General features: G+C 36.5%; 2 protein-coding genes across 5 annotated transcripts in view; both read right to left on the bottom strand.

Moving 5' to 3' along the window:
• The window catches only part of LOC128856834 (uncharacterized), a 52,829-nt gene extending 39,114 nt beyond the window's left edge, over window positions 1-13,715 (bottom strand). The window contains exons 1-2 of one of the 4 annotated variants that reach the window (XM_054092212.1): window positions 13,541-13,715; window positions 298-471 (exon numbers count right to left, since the gene is read on the bottom strand). The gene's annotated coding sequence lies outside the window, so the exon portion shown is untranslated. Of the gene's footprint in view, window positions 1-297; window positions 666-13,347 lie in introns of all 4 variants that reach the window. The other 3 variants (XM_054092211.1, XM_054092210.1, XM_054092209.1) reach the window with 3 other exon arrangements.
• An 8,831-nt stretch (window positions 13,716-22,546) lies between these two features.
• On the bottom strand, window positions 22,547-25,905 carry LOC128856844 (nuclear exosome regulator NRDE2). Its single transcript, XM_054092230.1, has one exon. It carries the CDS (start codon window positions 25,764-25,766, stop codon window positions 22,824-22,826), a length of 2,943 nt encoding a protein of 980 aa, XP_053948205.1. The 5' UTR covers window positions 25,767-25,905; the 3' UTR covers window positions 22,547-22,823.
• Window positions 25,906-26,206: the final 301 nt, after the last annotated feature.

The following is a 26,206-nucleotide window of genomic DNA, read 5'->3' on the forward strand; positions in this document are numbered from 1 at the left end:
TGGCACTATATTTCTTTGAAAGAACTTTTCAACACAACGAAATAAAACGTGATTGACGGGAGCGAATTCTCTCTCTATTATTTAGAATTCAACACTTGGTGCTTTGTTGCTACTCTCACCATTATGTTTAACACATTACACTTATTTCATATACAGTTCCATACGGCGTGTTATGTATGGCTTTGCACCCGGTAGAAAGAGGATCAACACACATTATGTCGTCCTCGATATTAATGCAAATATGATAGATAATTTAAGAAATGTCTGTAATAATAAAATGGCGTTATTATTAATTACCTTCCGGAATCACAGCAATCTCGGACGTTGATTTAGCAAACAGGGATGTACTATATGTATACATACGTACATACATACTTATGTCCATGCTAGCACGTCCGTACCTGTACATGAATTCACATGAGCACCTGGTACTTTCAAGCAGTCTTGTTTAGTTAATGATATTTTGTTGCACTAAAAAAAATGTATTCAATATAGCTAAATAGAATTCATTTGATTTTTGAAATGCATTACGCATTTATTATTTCAATGCATATTACACTAGCACAGCACATTTTTTCAATTTTGTTATTTTACATTAATTCGTATACGAGCAACACAATATTAAATAATTCACAGGCCGATAGCCCCAGATGCTAGTTGACTTGCTATTGTAACGTAGTTATTTATAATTATATTTCATATAAATAAATAAATCACTTTAAAATGTGGATTTTTGTGCTTTACGTCAGTTGTTGTTGTTTTTGTTTAAAAAAATATCAGATTTTGAAAAAAGAAATGCGCAGTTGAGTGTGTGGCAGATGAGATGTTTTGACGTGGAGATATGTAACTTTGAAAAATTCTATTAAAAACAGACAATGAGACAGAGTGATTCGAATGACGCGCATACATACATACATATATTTGTACATGTGCATAGGTATGAGGATAAAAAACCAACTTGGTACTAATTTTTTTCAAATACACCTGTACACACACATTGTTTTGTACATCTGTATGCACATGTATGTAATATATAGTATAGGTATTTAGTATAAATCTACCATCCAGTATTTTCTAAAATATACGAACAAAAAATTGTTATTATTTGATTCACTTAGCTGATTAAAACTATCAAATATACTCCCATTCCCTAATCAAATACGACTATGCATGTCGTTGGGAGCAAGACACTTTGAACGAGTAGTAGTAGTGGAGCAGCTGATTTGATTTTGTTCTATGTGGGAACCAATACATTGCCTTGTTGTTTTGTTCCTTAGTTGGAAGTAATTTTCAAACCATTTTTCTAGTAAATTCTGAGTCAGTTATACATTTGTACATACTTTTAATAAATTTTTGTGCGCACTATTGAGAAAGTAGTATAAAACTCTAATCTAAGAATTACTACATACAATGGACAAATTAGCTTGGAAATATTAAAAAGGCGTAATGAAACTAAAAATAGGAACTCAAAAGATTTAAGAAAACTACTATTGGCAAAAAGAAATCAAACGGGACATTATTATTTAAGTCATCAAATTCGCGAAATGCTCGAGATATAGGAGCATATCGTGTTCCTGCCTTACTACAATAAAGCGGAAGAACTGTTCCAGGAGAACGGATGAGGGCATTACAATAACAATGCTAGTATTGTTGTAAGTAAAAGATAAACACAGAATGAACACGCGGCTATCTCGAGATTAAAGATTTAAAAGCAAGAGACAAGACGAATAAGACAGTGTGGGATTCGTGAAGTTTCAAAAGCACGAAGGGCAAATTTAACAAAAAAATGTTTTCTGAATCCATTCGACCGTATGTAAGACAATTTGATTAAACTGTCTCCAAATAAAGACCGCAAACTACAGATGCAAATGAATAAGTGAAGTATACTAACTTGGTTGTAAGTATACGAATTTGTAAATTCAGAGGCGTTACGTCTTACAAAGCCAAGCATAGAGTACACCTTTGACGTTATATAAGTTATTCCATATCGCTCAAATGAGGCGATGGATAGTGGTTCTTTTTTTCATTGGCGTACAAAATTATTTTACTGAATAACCAATGGGATGGCAATAATGAAGATTTTAAAGAAAAAGAGTTAGTGGGGCCTTTGCATGCAGTGGGGCCATTGCGAAGCTGTGGAACGTGAAGGAAGCAATAGAGGGAGCAATAACTTTTTTACTAAATTTCTAAAACAGTCCAGGGACCCAAGTGGAAAACTGGCAACGTCAACCAACAACGACCGTATTCCGTGATAGCCAAGCCTCCGTTTAAGGAGGTTGCAATAAGTTGGAACCTCAAGGCAAAAAGCTCGACCCAAAACCAAAATAGGACAATTGCGCTCTAGATGTTGTCGCAGGCATACTCTAATATATCCAGAATTGGCCAAACCATACTCAACATATGTACTCGTATTACAGGTTACCATTGCATGACACTAACCACCACTTCACATGCGCACTTAAGCCTACTCATCTAACACCCCTCTCGCTTGGATCCCATCCTGTGGAAACAGCCTGTTGTTCTGCTTGTAAATTTTCTGGCTAGTATCAGGGCCACCTCAAAGTGGTTGCCTGCGAGGTCCCTGTCGGTGGCTCTGTATAAGATCGCCGTGCGTGTCTTTAAATGGAATTGAACGTGTAAGCCTGAGATGAAATTTCCATTTGGGAAGAAAGTCCAACCTCCTTTCTTCAAAAAGTATAAATATTTAATATTTGATAAATTGTGTAGTTCGTTTTATTTATAAAATTAATTTTTTGTCACAAAATGTATTTCCCATACATGGAATACCCCAATGAGGGTGGGGCGGCATGTACGTACGTGTTTCATTCAAACAATCGTTTGTTTTGATGTACTATTTTTTATAAACTCAACTCTTTATTCAAGATTGAGCATTTTTAGACATTGGCTTTTATATCTTAGTCACATTTTACTTCACTTATATCCGCTTCCATTTATTGGGTAGTGTTTTTGATGTGTACATATGTATGTATTAAATAAGTAACTGTTGCACATACGCACTCTTCAATACAAATATGCACATGTAAGCATTAACTTAAATTCGTATTGTAAATTTTTTATTGGTTTGGAGTTTTGTTAGCGATTTTCGTTATAATCAATAATTGTTACCAGTTTTAATAAACACCAAACCAGAACAACTTTAAGAAGACACGAAACCGGTTAGTTTAATTTGTGCAACGTACATACATATGTATGTAGCTGTTAGCTGTTATAAAAATACGTATCTATGCAAATAAAAATGTACTTATATACGATCTCACATATACAAACGTGTACTCAATATATGCTTGCCCGCTCTCAAAAAACTTGCCAATTTCTATAAATTTTTTGCGCTCTTTATTGACATTTCCACTTGCTCCGTTTGATCGTAGCGCTCGATGTTGCGATTGTGTGTTGCTCGTTATTCTCACAAATCTGGCTATTCGATTTCTTCGGCTATTGAGCTTTTCTGCTCTCTTAATTATTATTATTAATATTAAGTTTTTACCTATAAGACCGTAGGTAATGGAATTAATGTTTTTGCATAAGCTTCCAATTTTCATTTCACTTAAAGAATAAGTAAATGAGCAAAGCATAAGAATATAAAAAAGTCGCGAAGAGCATAATAAGCAAGTTATGAAAACTATTTACGTATATGATGTAAAAACATGAAATCAAGCAAGTGGTCAAGCAATAACAACAACCAAAGTTGTCGTCAGTAACAAAGAAACTCCCAAGTAATTATAAGTTATAAAAAAAACATAATAAATATTTGGGCGTACACTTCTGTTAGGTGTTTGGCCACAAGCACAACATTTTTTCCACAAATGCAGGGGAGTTTTACAGTCAAGTTATAACTTCTTCACTTAATCAATTTCTAAAAAAGCTGAAGTAGCTCTGATGATTATGTCCTTAACCTCCCTCCGGGGTCCATCACATGGCGTATACGCAATATTTTTGTATGCACAGTACGCAAATGCGTGCCTAAAAGCAAACAAGTCCCATGTATATGCAATATAATTAACTGTACGGTTCGATGTGTTTGGTAATTTATCGTTTATTGTTGAGGACCAACCGAGTGCTAGTAGGTACCTTAGTCCGACCGACGTGGCAGCAGGTATGTAAAATTGAAATAATAATCTTCCTTCGACAGGTAACGGTAAATCCCTGAGTGCATTTCTATTGCACCACCCAAAGGGGCATAAATTAGGCCCCTCGATCATAGAACTCAACAAGTACGAGAATCATTTAAATCTTGATTATTCAGTGGGGGCAATAATGATCTACATATGTTCAATGCTTTTTAAGTTGGCAGTGTTTTTAAATTTTTTTAAAGAACATTTTTGAATTCTTTACTCATGTCATACAAAATTTTCAAATATTTGAGAAACATTTCCCTTAAGAAAATATACATCTACATAAAATTAGGTTGCAATTCTAACAGAAAACTAAAAAAATTATGTTTTAAAAATGTATTTGCATATTTTCATCTTGAATACTTTTGAGTTTCCCACTTTTGTTTTTTAGTTCTAAAGCTCCATTTTGTTTACAAACTGAATACCTTATGTGACGTCATATTTGGATCGGATTCAAATTTTTGTGTGCTTTTTTGTGCACTTTTTCAAATCAATATACAGAGGCGAACACTGAAATCCGGACACTCAAAAATAAATAATTTTTTAATATTGATTTCAATTCTTATTTGGTACCATCTGGTTATCTACGAGTATGTAAACCGACTTCATTTAATTTGTATGTTAGTGTGAGTGCTTGAACAAGTTGGCCCTTGAGTGCCAAAACGTCATCGATATCAAGACAAAAACCCAATTGCGTATAAAATCGCGCTATAAATATCCTCATTCTTATGCGCTCATGTAAATTTTTATTGTTAGCCTGATTAAGAATAAGCTTTTTTGATTAATTTCGAATAAGCTTTTCGATGCCTTTTATTTTAAGGGAATGAGTATTGCAAGATGAATATAAAATCTTAAGAAACCTATTTGTTCCACAATCACCCAAACACATATTGACACATTCGCCCAATCAGCCGTTGTTCAGACGGTACCGAAGTGTCATTGGTTATTTTTTTTGTATATCATTTAAACAAACTTAGTTTTTCGTAAGCTAACTGCTCCGTGACCACAAGTTACGTCAGCCCATCAGCTGATTCTGCCAAATTCCCTCTGAGCCGAATAACGGTCTGCTAAGTAGCTCACCTTTGAAATCTTTTCACCATGTATTTGTTCTTTCTTTCTTCTTTTGTCGAAACTATTGACGGCCACAGGCTCGAATCTTTGTGCACGATACACCAAATGGTGGAACAAGTTTTTAACACACTTTTATTAGGTCGGGTTGTATGTATGTATGTAACGGAATCTTTGAGCTTAATTTTCACTGGCTTCTAAAAATCTGATCGACTTGAAATTTTGCACATCTATCAAGGACCGATGACAATGCAATAATTTGATAAAAGTTTTCCATTATCCTTATTAGGATTGCCAGGATTAATATTTTCTTTTTTTACCTGTGGGCAAAAAGTAAGGTGAATTTGGTTGTAAAATGAAAAATCTTTATTTATTCTTGTAAATCAATTTCATTCCCTTCAAAATAATCCTATCTCGATGAAATACACTTATGCCAACGATTTTTCCAATCCCCGAAACATGCCAAATAGTCCATTTCCGGTATAGCCATCAGCACCTTCTTCGATTCAGCTTTTATCTCCTCAATCGACTCGAAACGCGTTCCCCGGAGTGGTCTCTTGAGTTTTGGGAATAGCCAGAAGTCACACGGAGCCAAATCAGGCGAATACGGTGGTTGCGGAACGATATGCGTGGAATTTTTGGCGGAATGGTCACGAAGAACGAGTGCAGTGTGAGACGGTTCATTATCGTGATGCAAAAACCAAGACCCATAATTCTGGTCTTTTTAGATGAATTGCTTCACGTAAACGACGTATAACGCTCAAATAATATTCCTTATTAACAGCTTGGCCAGGTGGAAAGAATTCATAGTGCACCACACCACGAAAATCGAAAAAAAACTGGCCAATGGAGTGGGCTAGCCGTTTCTCAGGCTCCCTCCACGAAATAAGTTCTTCATCCCGATTACTTCTTTATCACGGCCGATAACTGCATAGCTTTAGACTCACAGTCGATAAGAAAGGAATTAAATATAACACGAATATATCGAATCATTAATTCACTAACTGCAATGATAACAATAATTTTCATTCATAATAAAAAATAGTTTAAAAAAAAAACTAAAAAACACGCTTTTTTGCTACTCGAACTAAAAAGTGATATAGCAAATATTACAATCATTCTATTGGCAACTACCTATGTACAGAAGGTTATGAAAGTGAAGCAAAATGCATCTCACGCTTTTAACTCGAATTTGAATTATTCTATTTGTATCTTAATTTTTGTTATAATTCTGTTCTGAGGTAATTGACTATGACTGATCGTTCAAGTGCTATTACTTCATTATAGGTCTCTTTGTCATTAAAATTTATTTTATACTTTTTAGTTCGATTGGCAATAAAAGCGTGTTTTTTAGTTTTTTTAAACTATTTTTTATTTCTAATAGCGGTCACCAATCGGCAGGGAAAGGCATATACTTATGAGTGTATTTCTGCCATGAAAGAGCTCCTCATAAAAGACCATCTGCCATCGCAGTCGACTTAAAACTGTAGATACCTCCATTTGTGGAACAATATCAAGACGCACGTTACAAATAAGAGGAGGAGCTAGGTCAAATACCCAAAACGGGTGTATGCGCCAATTCTATTAGTTTGGGGAAAAATAAATCCATTATTTTCTCGGTAGATAGCTGTAGTGATCGATGTCTCATAAAGTATCGATCAAACAATTTAAAGTTTATGCACGTTGTAAGGTGACATTTCACACGAAACAGATTATTTTGCGGTTTTTTTGTTGTTTCCATTCAGCTGTGTGTTACAGGGTGTTAACAATGGCAGTCAAAAAATGGTCAATTCGATACACTTTACAGTTTTTCTTTGATAAAGGTGAAAATGTAAGACAGACCAAAGGCGAAATTGTGAAAGGTGTTTATGGTGCCGATAGTGTAACAGCTAATTACGTGCAATTTTGGTTTCATGGATTAACATACAGAATAAATCGAGGTTTACCGGCATGCTAGTAATCGCAACATCGCGCAGGAGCCAAAGATCGACCATAAAACATTTTCAAACCATTTGCGTAAAATAAAAAATAAAAATAATGTATTTCCCTCCCTAACCTAATATATTTACAGGTATATATAAATATATTTGTTCTTTATTATGTAAAGAAATTTCAATAACAATGCTCTACTATGACATGTTCTACAGTTCTTGATACGGGCCTCTAATTCTCTCTCTCTGCTCAAATTCGAAAGTCAAGCATCAATAGATTTATACTTCTTTATACTTCTTAAGCGCTTACATATTAATATATCATAGATACAATTTTTCGAAACATATGTACGTACATATCAATACCAGCACCACCTAATGGGCGCATATTGTTGCAAAAATATTTCTTCTCGGAGTTGTGTTTCTTTATTTCATACATAGCAGTAGAATACGCAAATATTATATATATTTTCATACGTTCAAACATTCAAATGTACGTATATGTATGCAAACGAGTATACATATAAACATACACATTGGTTTACATTCAAACATTCATAAATATGTACATATGTAATTATGATTTAAAATGTACAATTACCTCCTCATAAATTATTCATATTAATTTACTCTACACTTTAATTCTCAAATACATTTCTTAGTCACTTTACGTAAATGAATATGTATGTCTGCATACATAGTACACATAGTATACTATATAAAAATATAACTTAAAGTATGGCAATACGTACAAGAATTAACATGTGCACCTAGGTATGTGTGTATGCATAGTATTTCAGTAGTTTTTTTACAAACCGATGAATGTATAGATTGCCGCTTAGGTCAGGATGTTTATACCAGAAATGCATCTCCCTTTATAGTCTCTCAGAATAGCAGATAAGAGTTTTCTTAGAAGAAATACACTTGCCAGTTTGCCATTCGCTGCCGAAGGAAACCGCAGTATGAAATGGGTATCGACTCTAATACCTTTTATTTGCATGTCAAGCACATGAAAGGCGAAGCCACTATGGCCCATGATACGAAAAGGAAGGTGGTTTCATTACCGCTATAAGTTATTTGATTATAAATCAGAATTTTGACATATCTGCAGATGTAAACATTAAGCATAGCTTTGCTACATTAGAGTTTTTTTATGAAATATTTAGGATTTAGTACAAGAATAGAATTTGCATATCAAAAATGTGCACTAACCAGACAAGTTTTACTAGCCACAAACAATACTAAGCCATTCATATTCATAAAATTGAATTAATTTCCTCTAAGAATATACGAAATGAAAGGCGAGTATATTTTTAGTTTATTTATTTTCTATTTTATTTTATTTATCAAACACACAACCAAAAGTTAAAATGTCTTTATTTTTTTATTGCTCAATGTTTACCGGTCTGCAGTAAGACTTTGGTTAGTTCGAAATATGTACACATGTAAAGGGTCTCTCAAGTAGACAGATGCATTATTTTACACGATAGAAGAACGCGTGAGAAGTATTGAAACCTAATATGAAAATGATCGATCTTTAAGAGAGCAACATATTGCAAAATTCGTGTTTTTTTTGTGTGGAAATAATCATCCGAATGAGTCGAGAATTCAAAGCTTGGTGGAAAAATTTCAAGAAACTGGATCTATCGAGGATAGAGAAAGGACTGGTAGCGCAAAAACTGGACGTTCTACTGAAAATATTGCTGTTGTAGCGCAAAGTGTTGCTGAACAACCTTCAACATCGACATCTCGACGTTCTCAAGACTGAGGCATTCTTTCTGTTTGGTGGACTTTACCTGTAGACATGCTCATGGTGGGCATTTAAATGAAGTCAGTTTTCACTTGGAATTTTACGGCTCTTGAATAAAATGAGCCCAAGCGCTGTACCCTCGTAATATTAATTGGTGATGCGAGTGTAAATGTGTTTTATTAAAGCGGCGGATTAGGTAGATTGGTCACATTATAAGAATGCCAAATGAAGGAATTAAAAACAAAGTGTTTACTGTCCGATAAGAGGAAGAAAAAGAGGCCGACCAAGAAAGAGATGCCTTGATGACGTCGAAGCAGACTTAAAAGTGATGAACTTTCTTAATTGAGATAATATATAGCAAGAGAGAGAGAGAGAGAGGATGGTTGTTGATAAAGCTATGGTCCATCACAGCTAAGAAGCTAAGAAGAAGAAGAAGAACCACTATGGAGAGAATAATAATTTGGCCAAGGATGCTAGATTACTTGGTTTGATCAATAACTATGGTGGAAATGAAAATTGTGAGGGGAACTTCGGCGAACACCCATGTCACGGGGTGATTCGCCAGCCGAATTATACGCGATCATTTCACTTGTATTCACACTCTAGTCCAATCAGTCGTCGTTCAGACAGCAACTAAGTGACATTGTGTTAATTTTCTTCATATATCACTAATACATTCTTAGTTTTTTCGTAAACAAACCGATTCATTGCCCCTGCTACGTCAGTCCATCAACTGATTCTGCCAAATTCGCTGAGAGCCAGCTAATGGCCTGATATTGGCCACACCATTGAACATCTTTTTACCATGAATTTGACGCCGATCATGGTCCCGCTACTTTGCTCTCAGCGAATTCGACAGCATTGCTGTGTGTTTGGCGTCGCACTTGCGCAATTTATTCACGTGTTGTTTGTGTGATTTCTTCTTTTTCTTGCATTCCTGCTCGTATTTTCACATCTCGCTTATGCAACTGCGCCAATGTGACGCCACGCACTCTGTGATGGATGTAATCTTGTTTCTATCGTTCTTGGGTTGTAACTGGATGTTTCTAAGTGTTCATTTTTAGGAATGTAGGGTATATAAATATATAATATATAAACGGTCTGTTTTTTAAGTCTATGCCAATTTTTACTGCATTGGCACAAACTCCTCGCTCCAGAGCTTTCCAAATAAAAAAGCTGGTCAAACACAAATTCTGTGGCTGTCATATATACATACATGTGTGCGTGTATAATATTTCTTGAAACGCTCAACTCCACCTGCTAATACATAACCCATTGGAGACCTAGTCTTCGCTTACCGCCTACTCATGAATATAAATACACAAATAAATGTCGGCATATTGCCTTTTACACACACATATATATATATATATATATATTGTATATACATGTATATGTATATATATATATGTATATATTCATTATATACATATAACTATATATATTCGTGGATTGATTTAAAATTTAAGATGAACCATTCCATCCTGAATTATGATTTATTGTGCTGCAAGTGCAAGCTGGATTCGGCAATGCACTTATATGGTTATTTCTAGAATAATATTTAGTAAAATGGCCTTTCTTTTAAGGTTTAGTACTACATATTTCTAAATTTCTATTTTTATTTCGAAAGGTTTTATATTTTCTAACCTATATCCGTAAATAAATCAATAGCTACCTTTTAAGACATTTACAGCCGTATACACACATACACACACTTATATTTACATACGTACGTGTTCATGTTATTTGTTTTGTTTTTGTTTATGTTTATGTGTATTTAGATTTTTTTGGCTCACTTTATGTGGATGCTCGAGAACATTAGGTTATAATTTTATTCCTACAAGCGCACTATGTAAATGATTTTTTTTTTTTCAAATACTGGTGTAAACTTTTACGGAAAAACTCAACTTATCGAAAATGTCTGTTTTTGGCGATGATGACCATAATTAGCCAAGGTCAAAACAGCGCGAGAAAATATGTTAAATATTATATATAAGTACATGTGCGTATGTACGTAAGTATAAGAATATTGTTGACTTAATTCAGATAACAGAATATGCCACCACTTATATTTGTATTCATGCGTATTGGTGTACATACGTACATACACATAAGTAATTAAGTATTTATTAATGCTTGCCGAAAATTCTAAAATCGCATTGGAAATATCGCTGGTGTATATGTACGTAAATATATACAGACATGCGTTTGTATTTATTTATACGTAGGCATTACTAAATTTATGACATTGCGTATAGATATAAATGCATGTATGTATGTAACTATTCTGATCTACCGTTGTGGTTTAAAAGGTGGGTACATATGTACTATATCTACACTTTTAATAGGAGATTGGTTGTTTATATCACTCAATTCGTTTTAAACTACCCTTTTCTACACCTTTTTAGGATGTAGAGCTATAATTACAGATAAGTGCTATATCACCTACTGGTGATCAGAATTTCAGTATTTGTACACCCGCGCACTTGCACACAATTACCGAATTTCCGACCGCCGTTTTGGTGATACCTTGCCTATGAGTTTATTTGATTAAATTTTGCTAAAATATGCGCGGATATATAGAGCGTAGCCTGCACGGAATTTGGCACTTCTTTACTTGTTTAATTATGCATTTCTCTTAAATAGTCAATATTATTAAGACAAAAGTCAAATTCAAAGATATCTTTGCACTTTCTAAGTAACTTGGCGTTGTTAGTGTTCCCATTCTGTAAAAATGTTTCAAATGTTTTATCTGCGCAGATGTGGTTCTTTCACATTTTTTCTTATAGGGATTTTACACGAATATATCGAAATTTGTTATTTTTCTACGTTTGAATTAGTCTATAACAGTTGTTTTTACATTCTTATGTATATGAAAAACATGCTTTTTACAGCCCAAGTGCAAACGCGGTCTTTTTTTAATTGTTCTGTGTGAATTCCAGTGTACATACCCACTTCTTAAATCAGATCGGCAGTGTAAACAAGCAGACTAGCGGTAGTTATAATCAAAACATAACCCAATACTCGAACAAGCACTTAAAAGGTGAAGAGTATGGAGAAAATGTAACGAGAATGATTAACGAAAATAAAAATAAAATTATTCTTAAGTTTGTATAAAGTTTAGGTTTAAAGAGCGGAATATGAAGCTTTCTGAAAGCGCTCGAACAGTCAATGCACGCTCGCATAGCCATTCAGAATAATTTATTTACATATACAGAAATATGTACATACGTGTGTATGCATATACGGGAATACACAGAGATATTAAGAATATTCGAGCGACAAACAATTCGTACGAATTATCACAAATTTTGCCAAATAGTGTTCATTTACAAAAACAAATTTGCACGGTAATAAAAATTGATAGAGCGAAGTGGTATTTAACTTTGAATAAAAGTTGCAAATTCTTGCCTGAGAATTTTTTGTAAGAAATCGTAAGCAAAAAAGATATAAATTTGTACACATTGATCTTTGAAAATGCAAGTAAATATTGTTTTTAGTAAACTTCAAAAGTACATTTTTCTAATCTTCCTTAATTTACGCTTTTAAATTCAAACGACAAAATAATCAGCTGTCCATGGAACTTGCAAGTTTTTGCAAATTTTGCGTTGGCGCAATGTTTTGCTTATTTCTCTCTTTGAGCGAGAATACTTCGTGACTCTTCGGAGTTTCGTGAGCTGATAATTGATGTTGGATTTTCAAACGAATTCAAACATAATCATATTTTGACACAAATGCATAATACATGTAAGCATACAATTACGCGGGCAAGCATGGCGTATGAGCAACAAAGGGCTCCCTCCTCGAATAGAAACAGTGCAAATATATATGATTACAGCTCGAGCTTAAATTAGAACAGTCTCTCATATATATGTATGTATACATATATGCGTAATATTATTTTGCGATGTATATTTTTTTGCTTAATTTGAGTAACATCAGCACACATATAATATATGCACATATTTATGTACATAAACACATACACACACAATAGAGAGCGCACACACAAATGCACACACTCATAAGTATTATGAATCCATGTTCGGTTTCGCTTTATCACTCTGTTTGCTCTATTCGATTTTATTTATAATATATATTTTACTTTTCTCGTATTTGCTTTGTATTTCGTATTTTTTCGTTGGGCTTAGGGGAGGTGGTTAACTGAGAAATGATTAATGGAGGACGAGCGTCAAGGCCTTGAAGTTATGTGTATCTCAAACCCCGCACCTTCACCAAGAAAAACACGTGAGGAAAAGAAGTAAGAGTGGTAGTTGGGCTGTGAGTGAATAATTTGTATTCATGGCGATTTTTCAGTCAAGATGATAATACCCCGAACTTTTGGACCAGTATAACTGATTGGCACTTGATTTGAATTGTATTCATTATCGTTACTATAACAACAACAACAACAAACAAAATTAGCAATGATAGCATTTTTTTATTTTTTTATTTCTGTACTGACATCTCAGTCAACTCTGTGTTATTGCCATCGTCACCAACTGCGCTCCAGCGCTTTAACCAATGAAATATATTCACTAATATTATAACGCGTAGCCAACCTAACTTGATTTCGAACTTTTCTGTATTTTTTATGATGTTTGTGTGTATTTCTTTAAGCGCTTTTTGCTTTTATTTTCTAATTTTCAATTGCGTACTACATATAAATACGAAAATGGCACAACCACGAAATCATTTCAACCGAACGCAATACACGACAAAGTTACACTGAGACATTTAGCAGCTCATAGAGGCAAAAGTCGGCCAAGCGAGCAAGCTATCAGTTAGTCGGCCAACGGGCCGCAAGCATCATAACAGCGAGGCACCGAAGTATACCGAAAAGCAAGCACTAGTCTCTACTACGCTAACGAATAAATCTACGATGCAGAGTACTATTTTTGTGGAGTATTGGTGCCAAATGGGAAATGTCCCACGCTCTTTAGCGGTCAGTTGGGGACAACACATAGGTACAGCGTGAGTGTGTGTCCATATTTGTTATTATATTAAATAAATAATTGAATCAAGGGAAATTAATCCAATCAATCTCTGAATCAGGTTCGCTAGCGGTACGCTCTTTATCTATGAGAGCACGATGTAATGAAATACTTGAAAGCTTGCAACATACGAGGGGCGGCTGTTATGTTCGCGACCTAAACTAACTAGCTTAATAGGACTATGAATAAGTTCGTTTCGGTTTTACAACAGATGGCGTAACTTGATTATTATTCCATCGATCCACATTTCCAAACATTCATTGGAGAGCTACTGTCGTAAGGCACAAACGTCAGTATAAGTTTTTTATTTGAAGCGTAAACAACAATATTTTTACCACACTTGAAAATGTCGAATTTCGTGCCAAATAATGTGTTTTTGCGGGGAATTCTTCTTCATTATTTTAATATGAAGAAAAAAGCAGCCGAAAGTCATCGTATCTTGGTGGAAGTTTATGGTGAGCATGCTCTATCTGAGCGAACGTGCCAGAAGTGGTTTGCACGCTTTAAAAGTGGTGATTTTGGCTTGGAAGACGAAGAACGCGAGGGTGCGCCGCCAAAGTTCATGGATACCGAATTGGAGGAATTGCTCGATCAAGATCCGGCTCAAACGCAAGAAGAGGTTGCAAAAACTTTGGGAGTTGATCAATCAACCATTTCCAAACGTTTAAAAGCCATGGGAATGATCCGAAAGGTAGGCCATTGGGTGCCGTATGAATTGAAGCCAAGAGACGTTGAACGCCGTTTTATGGCATGCGAACAACTGCTTCAACGGCACAAAAGAAAGGGTTTTTTGCATCGAATTGTGACTGGCGATGAAAAGTGGGTCCATTACGACAATCCAAAACGTCGGGCAACGTATGGATACCCTGGCCATGCTTCAACATCGACGTCGGCGCAGAATATTCAAGGCCTGAAGGTTATGCTGTGTATCTGGTGGGACCAGCTGGGTGTTGTGTATTATGAGCTACTGAAACCGAATGAAACGATTACGGGGGATGTCTACCGACGACAATTGATGCGTTTGAGCCGAGCACTGCGAGAAAAACGGCCGCAATACGCCGATAGACACGACAAAGTTATTTTGCAACATGACAATGCTCGGCCACATGTTGCACAAGTGGTCAAAACATACTTAGAAACGCTCAAATGGGATGTCCTACCCCACCCGCCGTATAGTCCAGACCTTGCGCCATCCGATTACTATCTCTTCCGATCGATGCAACATGGCCTGACTGACCAGCACTTCCGTAATTACGATGAAGTCAAAAAATGGATCGATTCGTGGATTGCGGCAAAACCGACCGAATTTTTCACAAAGGGAATCCGTGAATTGCCAGAAAGATGGGAAAAAGTAGTAGTAAGCGATGGACAATATTTTGAATATTAAATTTGTAACCATTTTACGTCAATAAAGTTTCAAATTTCGAAAAAAAACCGCACGAACTTATTCATAGTCCTATTAGTTAAAATACACTTTTCACAAAGTTCCTTTAGATTTCTCTTCAAAATGGTTTTCTACTTTTCTACCGTACATTTTTTTAAATTTGCATATAAAAATCACTGAGGGCCAGATGCGGACTGTAGGGTGAGCGGTCAATTTCTGTGAATGTCGTAGCGTTGTCTTGCCGCGATTGCCTCTTGTAACTGACCGAGTAAATTAACGTTATACTACCATTTATTGCGGTCCCTCTAGGGAAGCTATCAATACAATTCCCTCACTATTAGAGGAAATTGTAGCCATAACTTCCAAGGAAAATTTTTCCTCTTTAAACTTCTAGAAAAGCCACGAATTCTTCCAACATTCCAAAAAATCTTTACAACTCTCCAGCCGTTGCTAACTTCTTGCTGAATGGTGTGAGCAACTAATTTGCACAAATTTTTTTCATATGCAGGTTTTCACAGAAAATCCCTCCAATTGGGCCTTCACCAACCGTCACCCGGCACCCCCGTCGCCTTTTCAAGTCACTCTTCGTTGTTAAAATAGCCGCACCCATTTGTTTAACGCTATGTATGAAGGTGCAGAATCCCCAAGAACTACTGACATTTCTTCAAAAATTGGTTTCAGCGTATTCCCCATACTTATAGGGAAATTAATTACAACGCGGTACTCAAATTATTATCAGCCGCCCCTCGTGTTACGCGCATAAATTTGTAACACTTGCTGTTGACACTGCAATGTTTGGGGTATTATAATCAATTTTGGTGTAAACCATTTTTCCTCTGCACGCTATAGTGCTGAAGAGCAGTTATCTCAGGAGCAAATTTTCCCACTTCTAGCCATTTAAATGTTCTGTACTGAGGCTCTGAGGCCGGTTGTGGATTAGAACTGGAAGCTCTATTATGTAATTACATCAATATAATTAAAAAATGTTGCCCATATCGATGGTGCTCACATGGACGTCGTCTGGCAGAAGGGTCAGGAAACGTGCTGTTTCGAACGGTTCTGGTTTGGCCTAAGTGGTTTTAATGGATTGGTTTAAGTGGACATATGCAGATTTGGTAATAATACGTGGGCATTCTCACATATTAGGCATCAACTTTAGATGTGGAAGCTTATTTTGAATAAATAGGAGCTTAGCAGGATCCAATATCTAAAGCGTTATTATTTCAGAGTTGCACTGATCCACTGACGCAACTCTTTGACGAGCTCTTTGTTTGCGATAGCTGGTGATGGGTATCTGATCACCCCGATCACACATTTGGCTGTTTGTCTTTCCATGGATATGTCGATAATCAATTGGGTCTTTCGGCCGGCGTACTTATTCCTGAACCTGGCTTTGTAAAGTAACTTTTTTACAGTATTCACAATTTCTTCGCAGCAGATATTAATTACGATAAGTGTTCAATTTGTTATTTTATGAAAAACTATTATTTTTTTAATATTATCACAGCTAATCGGTTCGGAAGTTCGGATTTTTTTTTTGCCAAAGCCGAACCGAACCCAACAATTTCTTCATCATATCAACGTCGCTAAAATAATATAATGCATAGAATACAAATAGCTGCTGTACAGGAAATCGAGAAGCGAAAAGATCGCGGCAATGTAAATTTCCACACAGAGAAATATAAGTATAAGTATAGCTGGGATATCACTCTAACATACTATCTTGATCAAAAAGCTCCCGGAATATGTTCAGAAAATTCAGAATATAAGTATATTTTTTAAAATATTTCTTGAACTCTATTTTCGGTACAGCCATCAGATCCGTATTCGATGGCTCCATTACTTGCTTTCGGCTGTTAAAAATCGTTTCCCGTAGTGGTTTTGTGACTCGATCAAACAGAGAAATATCGCAGGGAGCCATATCAGGTGAAATCGATGGCTGTTGGATGGTATTCGTTTCGCTGTTGGTTAAAAATTCATTGACAATGATGGTACTGTGCGACGTTGCGCTATTAAATAAATAAAAATAAATAAAATCCACGAGTTGATTTCCCGCAAATCCGTCTCATGACGCCCCAATTCGATGGACTCGCGATATCGTCTAAGGCGTTCATGCCACTCGTAAACGCTTGTTAAGAGTATCATTTCCGAAACAGTTTCCCAATATTTCTAAGGTTTTCGCACCATTGAGTCGATTTTTTATGCAAAATTGAATACAAACTCCTCGTTGCAAATTCAAATCCATTTTTAAAACTGTAAAAAAATCGAAAACACGCGCAGAGATTGATTAACTTTTACAAATGTCAAGCAATAGCGTTGAAATGTTTGTAAGAATGTTAATCACAGACATGACAATCTAACAAAACAAAAATAGAACTCAAATCAGTTGACTTAGAGCGTTACCTGGTGGTTCTACCGGAAACTTTTTGATCAAGGCGGTATATATGTATGTGCGCTATTCAAGGGAAGAAAATCGTAAATAATTCTAGAGAAAAGGATCAGGCAGAGCAGATATACGATATATTCAACGACGACCCCTCGACCAAAATAATGGGAAATTACAGCAGCTCGCCCGACATCACCATTGCCATCGCTGATCTAATAAATAGCATAACCTGCGACCTGTAGACCTAAGACTATGCTTATATAAAGTAACACGTGGGCTAAAAAGTCCCGGGCCTAACAAAGAAAACACGTTTTTTGTTCAAAATTCGCTTTATTTATCAACGTAATTCCATCAAGAGCAACGCAATCAATCGCCAATTATCTTTTGGCTCAGTTTCAGCGATAACCTCTACATTCGAGCAAAATTTCATACTGCCGAGCATTTTTAAGGTCTGCGAACAGCCAGCAGCCGTTGGGAGTCAAATCTGGCGAATACGGTGGTTGGGGGAGCAATTCGAAGCTTAATTCATGTAGTTTTGCCATTGCTCAGAATCATCTACACGTTTTTGTTTTTGGTTAACAGTGAGCAGTGAGTGCTGCCACTTTGAACAGAGCTTTCTCATAGTCAAATGCTCGTCCAATATAAAGCCATCATGTTCTTTTATTTCTTATATTATATGTATATTTATGATGCCAGCTAACCCACCCAACTTCACTTTTTGATCATTTAAATCGATTTTGTGGATGTTTTTTGGAAGTTTTCTGGTGTTACCGCCTCATTTGGACGTCCATTGTGTAGGGCATCACCGGTGCCTTTACGGCCACGTTTAAAGTCGATAAACCATCGTTTTATTGTTGTTTCTGATGGAGTGGAGTTCCCATAACACTTTTCAAGCCATTGTAAAATTAAGAGACGAAATTCTTTTTGATCCGTTGTTTTGAAAATAACAAAAGTAGTGCCACTCCTAGCAAAGCGAATGGGTTTGGTGGTGAACGAGGACAAAACAAAGTACCTCCTGTCTTCAAACAAACAGTCGGCGCACTCGCGTATCGGCACCCACGTCACTGTAGACAGTTACAATATAATTTCGAGATTGTAAAAGACTTCGTTTATTTAGGAACCAGCATTAACACCGATAACAATGTCAGCCTTGCTACTTTGGACTAAGTAGGCAACTGAGCAGTTAAGTCCTCTCTCGGTGAACAAAACTAACACTCTACGAGACTCTCATCATGCCCATCCTAACGTATGGCGCAGAAGCTTGGACAATGACAACATCCGATGAAGATGACGCTTGGAGTGTTCGAGAGAAAGATTCTGCGTAAGATTTTTGGATCTTTGCACGTTGGCAACGGCGAATATCGCAGACGATGGAACGATGAGCTGTATGAGCTTTACGACGACATAGACATAGCGCAGCGAATAAAAATCCAGCGACTAAGTTAGCTGGGTCATGTCGTCCGAATGGATACAAACGCTCCGGCTTTGAAAGTATTCGATGCGGTAGCAGAGGAAGAGGAAGGCCTCTTCTGCGTTGGAAAGATCAGGTGGAGAAGGACTTTGCTTCACTTGGTGTGTCCAATTGGCGCCGGTTAGCACGAGAAAGAAACGACTGTCGCGCTTTGTTAAACTCGGACAAAATCGCGTATGCGGTTATCGCACCAACTAAGAAGAAGAATGCCACTCCTAGCACAATATCTCACCAACTAATTAATAGAATACCATGAAATTATTTAGTACAAACTGGAAAAGAGGTGAATGCAATGTATGAAGATTTTTATATTTGTTCATCACTCCAATTTTCTCTGTAATTTTGAAATCTAAAACTCCTTCAACCAAGGGCTCTGGTGCGGTGAATTGTTATTGTTACAATCTTTCTAAGCCCTGACACTAAGTGTTGTCGTCGAGGTCATCTATCGGTTGGACCAAGAAACACTCCGCTTTGGCGGGTGGATCCACGGGAAACTGATGTTTCAATACAATGGATCAAAAATCAAAAAAAAAATTTAGTTTTTTAATTTTACACTTCACTGCTTCTTGATAAGAAAAAAAACCGCTCAAGCGAAGTAATGGCTTGAAAAGTATTAAGGGGACTCTGCTCCATCAGAAACAACAATAAAACGATGGTTTATCTACCGACTTTAAACATGGTCGTAGAGGTACCGGTGATGCACCACACAGTGGACGTCCAAATGCGGCGGTAACACCAGAAAACATCCAAAAAATATCCACAAAATCGATTTGAATGATCAAAAAGTTAGGTGTGGTGGGTTACCTGACAGCGTAAAGATATAAGAAAGAAGAAAAGAATATGTCTTTATATTGCACCAGTATTTGACTATGGGGAAGCTCTGTATAAAGTGGGTGCTGCATTTGCTCACTGTTAACCAAAAACAAAAACATGTTGATGATTCTTATCAATGGCAAAACTACATGAATTGAGCTTTGAATTGTTCCCACATCCACCGTATTCGCCAGATTTGAGTCCCAACGACTACTGGCTGTTCGCAGATCTAAACAAAGTGAAGAGGTTAGCAAACACTAATAAACACACTAACAAGGCTGCAAAGACTATAACAGAAGCCATTCGTACATGTCTCACGGCATTAAGAGGTTCTTCTAAAACTCACGCGTCTTCATATTCATATCCAATCCCAAGTGATAACCGCGATCCTACGAACAACCAAAGCTACCACTGGCCTAGATGTTCATCAAAATCGCAGAACGTTTGATACTCTTGCTGAGCTAACACCTAAGATTTAATGACATGGGCCAATGCTGAATTCTTTCAAAAGCTTCAAGATTGAACTGGGCGGTAAAAAGACTTGGGAAGGGTTATGTAAAAATAACACGATAACGTGATACACGGACATATCCCTCACCGGGGAAGGCGGACCGGCGGAAAGACATTCGGAAGCGCTGGGCAAGAATATAAGCATATTTCCAGCGAAGACTTTGACCTTAAACGCAACTAGAACAACATAAACACGGCTATCCAGACAGCAATCAAGGCTCCCAACTCTTTCCTTGGTTACATCAAAACTAGTGGTGGAATGTTTTGATAAGCTGGGTATCTTAGGCAGAACAACCAGGTACGAATCTTTTGACTTCCAGGGGCGGATACATTTGCTAGTGAAAGGGGCGGTCCACAAATTTATAGGCTAAGAACTATTATCATCTTATCCTCTATTATTCAAGAAGTAGACAACTTACACCTAGGAAAACATATTTTACCAGAGAAGGAAATAAAACACAGTAAAATATGTCAAATACTAAAATTGATTGAGAAAGTTGGTCTCAGAGAAATACTCTGATTATATGAAGGGGCACAATAGATCTTTCAGGTCTACCTTGTATATCTAGGATTTAAGTCTATGATCTATCAGGTATTGACTCTAAATAATAATTCGTATACTTTTCATGGGCTTAAAAGGCGACGCTGCTTTCTTCAACTGCCAATCACACCTTTCCTTATTTAATACACTTTGTTGATACTTACCGGTTTCAGTACCCTGCTTTTCTCATATCTTTCGCATTCTTATTCATGTTTTACATTCAGAGCGGTGATTCGCTCAGATCGTTTTTCAGTTGCTTGCTTCGTTACAATAATTGCGGCTTTTAGTTATAATTTTCTGTTAAACAAAACACACTTCCTCATACTAGGGTTACCTTTTATATTTTGCGTCTTTGCAACTATACGTGGGATGAGTATTGTATTTTTTTACTTATATAACGTTTTCACTCATGTCGCCCAAAAGATGGAACCAACTCGTGAAAAATTTGTATGCCATGATTTATTACGATTTTCGGCGTGGACAGAAGTGCATTGATACTAAAGTGGTACTAAAGTGCCACACTTAGACAATGTGAAAAGTGGTCGTTGATCCTTGCAAGAAGAATTTTGTAAAGCCGTCCAAAAACAATTGTTGAATCAGAAACAATCGATGCTGGCATCCTTAAGCATTAGTGGGACTATCATGCATTCAAAATTACATCAACAATTTTTAGTCGGATACCAAATATTTTACATTCAGTTTTACGTTACCGGAAAGTCGCAGATTTATATCCGGTCAAAGACTGTTACTCTAGCAGCATTTCCCGCACACATATGGGGAATGTTTATGCTGCTACAACAACAACAACAATTTCCCAAAAGGGGTACATGTCTATTGGAGTAGAGGAATGTGGAAGATATTCGGGCGCGATAGTTCCAAGCACGTTTAGGTGGTTCGATGCATATGATCTGGGAGCAAAACAGGAATCGACAGTATGGGTGTTCCAAGTTGTTCGCGGAAGAAGCCCCTGCAAAGCAAACATTTTCTTCCTTTTACCCGGAAATGTGGAGAGATTACTGGGAAATACGTTTTCCTTTAACCTTCCGTTGGACATCCGCATCTAGCCAGACTTTTTCGACTTTGGACGTGAATTTTACATATTTATATTCTAGCAAACGACTTCAGCTTCCAGGTAGCTTCTAAAAATTTAAAAACGGATCTTCGAACAGGAAGAAAAAGGGCCAGACCCGGGTGCCCAGTTGAAGGTGTCCAAAGAAGGGTTAATGAAGAAGCCAAATAAAGAGTTTTATTGAGGATTAGAAGGAACAACAATTACTACAACCTTTAAAGTGGTGATAAGAGCGATTTGCAATTTACAAACGAAAGTTTAAATTATAAACTGCTTTTAAACTCTTTTAAACCACCAAAAACAAACGTTTTTTGAATGTAACATTCGATTTGTTCCCATTTTACAGCTTGAGTACAGCTGCCATTCAGTCGGGGGATAGTGGGACCCTTCAGTTGTAGTACAACATTAAGACGCATATCACAAATTGGAGTAGAAGTTTGGCCAAGCACCTAATAAACGATGTAAGCGCCTATTAAACATATAAATTTGACAATACTTGTTTTTTTTTTTTTTTTTTTTTTTAATCTTTAATGACTGATAACTTGCCAATATAATACATATTTACATTTTTTGTACAAATTATGTGTTTAGTAATAAATGGAAATATGTAATACAATAAATATTTTAAATCCATGTGCTCCCCTAAAATGTTAATTTTTAGTTGCTATTTCATGAAGACTATCCAATTTTTTTTAGTTTTATTTTACATACTTATAGAAAAGCAAAAATTGTAAGCTATTTTATACATAGATTCGCCAAATAATCTTCATAGTTCAATGCTCTCGTAGAATCTCAAGCTCTTCAGGAAGTGAGTATATACGTAATTGCTTTTCAATAATTAAGTCTTGCAGCTGTGTCAGCTCTTGCGGTACATACGTCGCGCCATCCAGGTACAGGGCCTTACTCCACGGACACTCATCCAAAGCACTCAACAGACACTTTTTGCTTGTCTCAAAGTCGGTGCACTGATCCGATAAAAATCGAATATATAATCGCCAAAATAGTGCATTCCTTAGCAAGGCATTTCCCGTCTGTTGAGTTTTACTATCACTTGACAAAGTTTTAAATATATGCAGAATACGATTACGAATGATCAATTCGTTACATCGCTTATCCCATTTAATAACGTCTTCAACCTCATTCGTAATTAACTCATCACAGTTCACCTGAAGGAATCGATAACGTGCCAAGACAATTAAAAATGTCACTGACAATATTGTTGGTTGTACACGAAGAAGAATTGTGCGTATTCGGAACCATGGCTCCGAGCTCAACATACCGCAATGTTGCAGGAGAAACAGGTTCCGCGGAAACTCACTGATAGCCGCAAAAATTTTATCTCGCACCAAAGTATTTGGCACAATGTAATTCTGGCATGGCATTTGCAATGCAATCACATATATTTCCTGGATTTGCTCACGTAGAAACTTATGCCTATCATTGACGCTTCGAAATACACTCAGTAGTTTATTTAGATAAGTCGTTGCTTCCAATTTTTGTCCGATAAGACATTGGATTAGTATGCGCACCTTTAACAACGACACTGTATGATCGGGCAGCAAATATTGCTCTAGTAACATGATTTCAACATTTTTTTCGATAGCAATAAGCTGTTCCAACTTTTCGGTTACCTTCTTTAGAGCTGTAAGTTTCTTCCCAGGTCCAATTGTTGCATCATTTTGGATGTCGCTACTTAAAGCATAAGAAATTAATATTTGCAATGCCTTCCTTAGCTCGCCACATCCGATATGCATTTCCGCAACTGTTACATAGGTATAGCATAAATCGGATGCTTGACTTTCGTTTGCTGAATGTGAAGCAATTATATTTTCAAATATTTTCTGAACTGATCCAATATCCTTGGGATGACTTAACGATTCAAACTCGTAAATAGCGAATTCAGTGTATAAAATAAGCACATCGCGATTAGGTGGTTGTTTAAGTAAATTTTTGAAACGTTTTCGACCTGCCTTTATATAATCAGCATCAATTCTTGAACAACACCGTTGAAGAATCAACAACAAACGCTCAAAGCGGCACCAGAGAACAACAAAGAACTCGCGCTTCCTTTTATCAATGTGTTCATATGAGGCGGCACATTCAAGCAAGAGGTTAGTGATGCAACGAGTGTAGATATCATGGCCGATTGTGTTACTTAAAAACGTAGGACTTACAGCCATTTCCTTGGCAAGTGTATAAATTCCCTTTTGAAATTCATTTTGTAAATTTTGAGAAATAGCAAAACTACGCTGCAAACAAACTGCTAGTATATCTTCGATAGCGTCGGAGTCGCCTATTTGCTCCAAATGCGCGCTGAACTTTTCTGACATTCCTTCACACTGAATGAAGGGCACTTTGAGTAGACGTAAAGTTAAAAGTATTAAATAAAATGAATTTTCTCGCGATTTTAATGGATAGATGTAATGACATATATCTTCGTTGAATACAATACGCTGTGGATCATTGCATTTAATCGTGTCCGAACATGGTAAAAAATTAAATCCTTGGCGAAGTCTTTCGATGCGGAGCCATATTTCATTCATAGGTAAACCCGATTGTAAAACAAGTTCCTCAAATTCAATAAGAGTGTTTTGATCAGATTCCAGAGGAGTAAAAGCTTTGAAGTGATCGGTCGAAACATTTAATTCCAGAGCAAGCTTTAGTAAGGCAATGAATTTCTCATATAGTCCTGCTTGTCGGAGAAATAGCGCGCAATTGTTGAATAATCGAATCATTATATCGTCTGAGCTGGAGCTCGCTGTTTCGACTAAGGGTGAGTTAATTTGGTGAGCTCGGTGCATTTTTGACATGCAACGCTCATAGATATGAAGTACATCTGGAACGATACATCGAGCCATTGAACCCTGGGTAGTCATTATCTGCGCTGTCCATAATGTGTAATTGTAGGGATCTTTATTCAGTAAACGATCCAACATCTTTGTCACCTCAAAAGAAGGATATGTAACATTAATAATGTCAATAAATAGTCTGTACAATTGTTCATTGCGCGGAAAGCGTGCTAAAGCCCTATTTATGATATCCAATTTCCTCTCAGCTAGTAACAAGCGGGACCATTTGTATGGATTTTGGTCTTGCAATAACAGTAAATCCAACCAGACTTGTAGATCACAAGTTGTCTCAAACGTTTTCCGATTCAGTTGGCCCAGTCGCGCAGTATATTCATTTTCATCTAGAAGCGGAATGACATTATCACAAGCCTGATTACTGGACTTTTTAAGCTTCATTTGAAAATAGCGCCTATTATCTTTTCTTTCACTATTTAAGCCATACCGACGCCCACCTCCCACAGAAAAGCAAAATGTGTGGCGGTATCGTGGGCAAGCTGGTTTATGTAAAGTGCGTACAGAAAGGAATTGTTGTGCCTTGGACTTGTCCACGTAATATTCTTCATTGCCGTTGAATTCCAGTGCAGGCAATATTATTTTCATTTCACAATCATTCTTACCTTTGATTTTACTTTTTCTCTTACACTTTTTCTTTTTCTTATGCTTTGATTTCGAATCTTCGATTTCGACATCGCTGGATGAAGTACTCGATTGAATGTATTTCACATTTCCCAAATTTTTAATATGTTCGTTTTCCAAAGGGAAGCTGCAGTTAGCTAGCCAGGTGGACGTATGTGTTGGAGTATCTCCCGGTCGTGCATCGCTATTTAGATCTTCATCATTATTGGTATAGGCAGGAAAGAGAGACATAGGTGGGTTGAAAATCCTTCTATACGTATCGGGCAAAATAGGTGCAACAGCAGACAATTATAATAATTTTTACCTTTATTTATTTGCAAGACTTACACCTGAGTATGTTCAGTCATATCCCACACAATACTATCTATTATTAAAGCGCGCAATACAGTACGCAAACAGCTTGTTAAACATACCCTCTATGAGGTGCTTTTTCATGGCAAAAATACACTCACAGATTTGCCATTGCTTGCTGAGGGCCGACCGCTATTAAACACTTTTTCTTCCAATTGATCTTTCAGGCACTTCCTTTTTGGAATTATTACATTCTTGTTACTTTTTGCTATTCGTAGTCTGCAAGATTGTAATTTATTTGGCTTAATAAATTAATTTTCTTTGCTATATCTGTAAAGCATGTAAAAGAGCGGAATCAACGAGAAATAATTTGAAGCCAG

Source organism: Anastrepha ludens, chromosome 3 (assembly GCF_028408465.1).
Source record: "Anastrepha ludens isolate Willacy chromosome 3, idAnaLude1.1, whole genome shotgun sequence".
Classification (NCBI taxonomy): Eukaryota; Metazoa; Arthropoda; class Insecta; order Diptera; family Tephritidae; genus Anastrepha; species Anastrepha ludens.

Excerpts from the sequence above, each read along its gene's own strand:
- LOC128856844 (XM_054092230.1), bottom strand. The coding sequence starts at position 25,766 with ATGTCTCTCTTTCCTGCCTATACCAATAATGATGAAGATCTAAATAGC.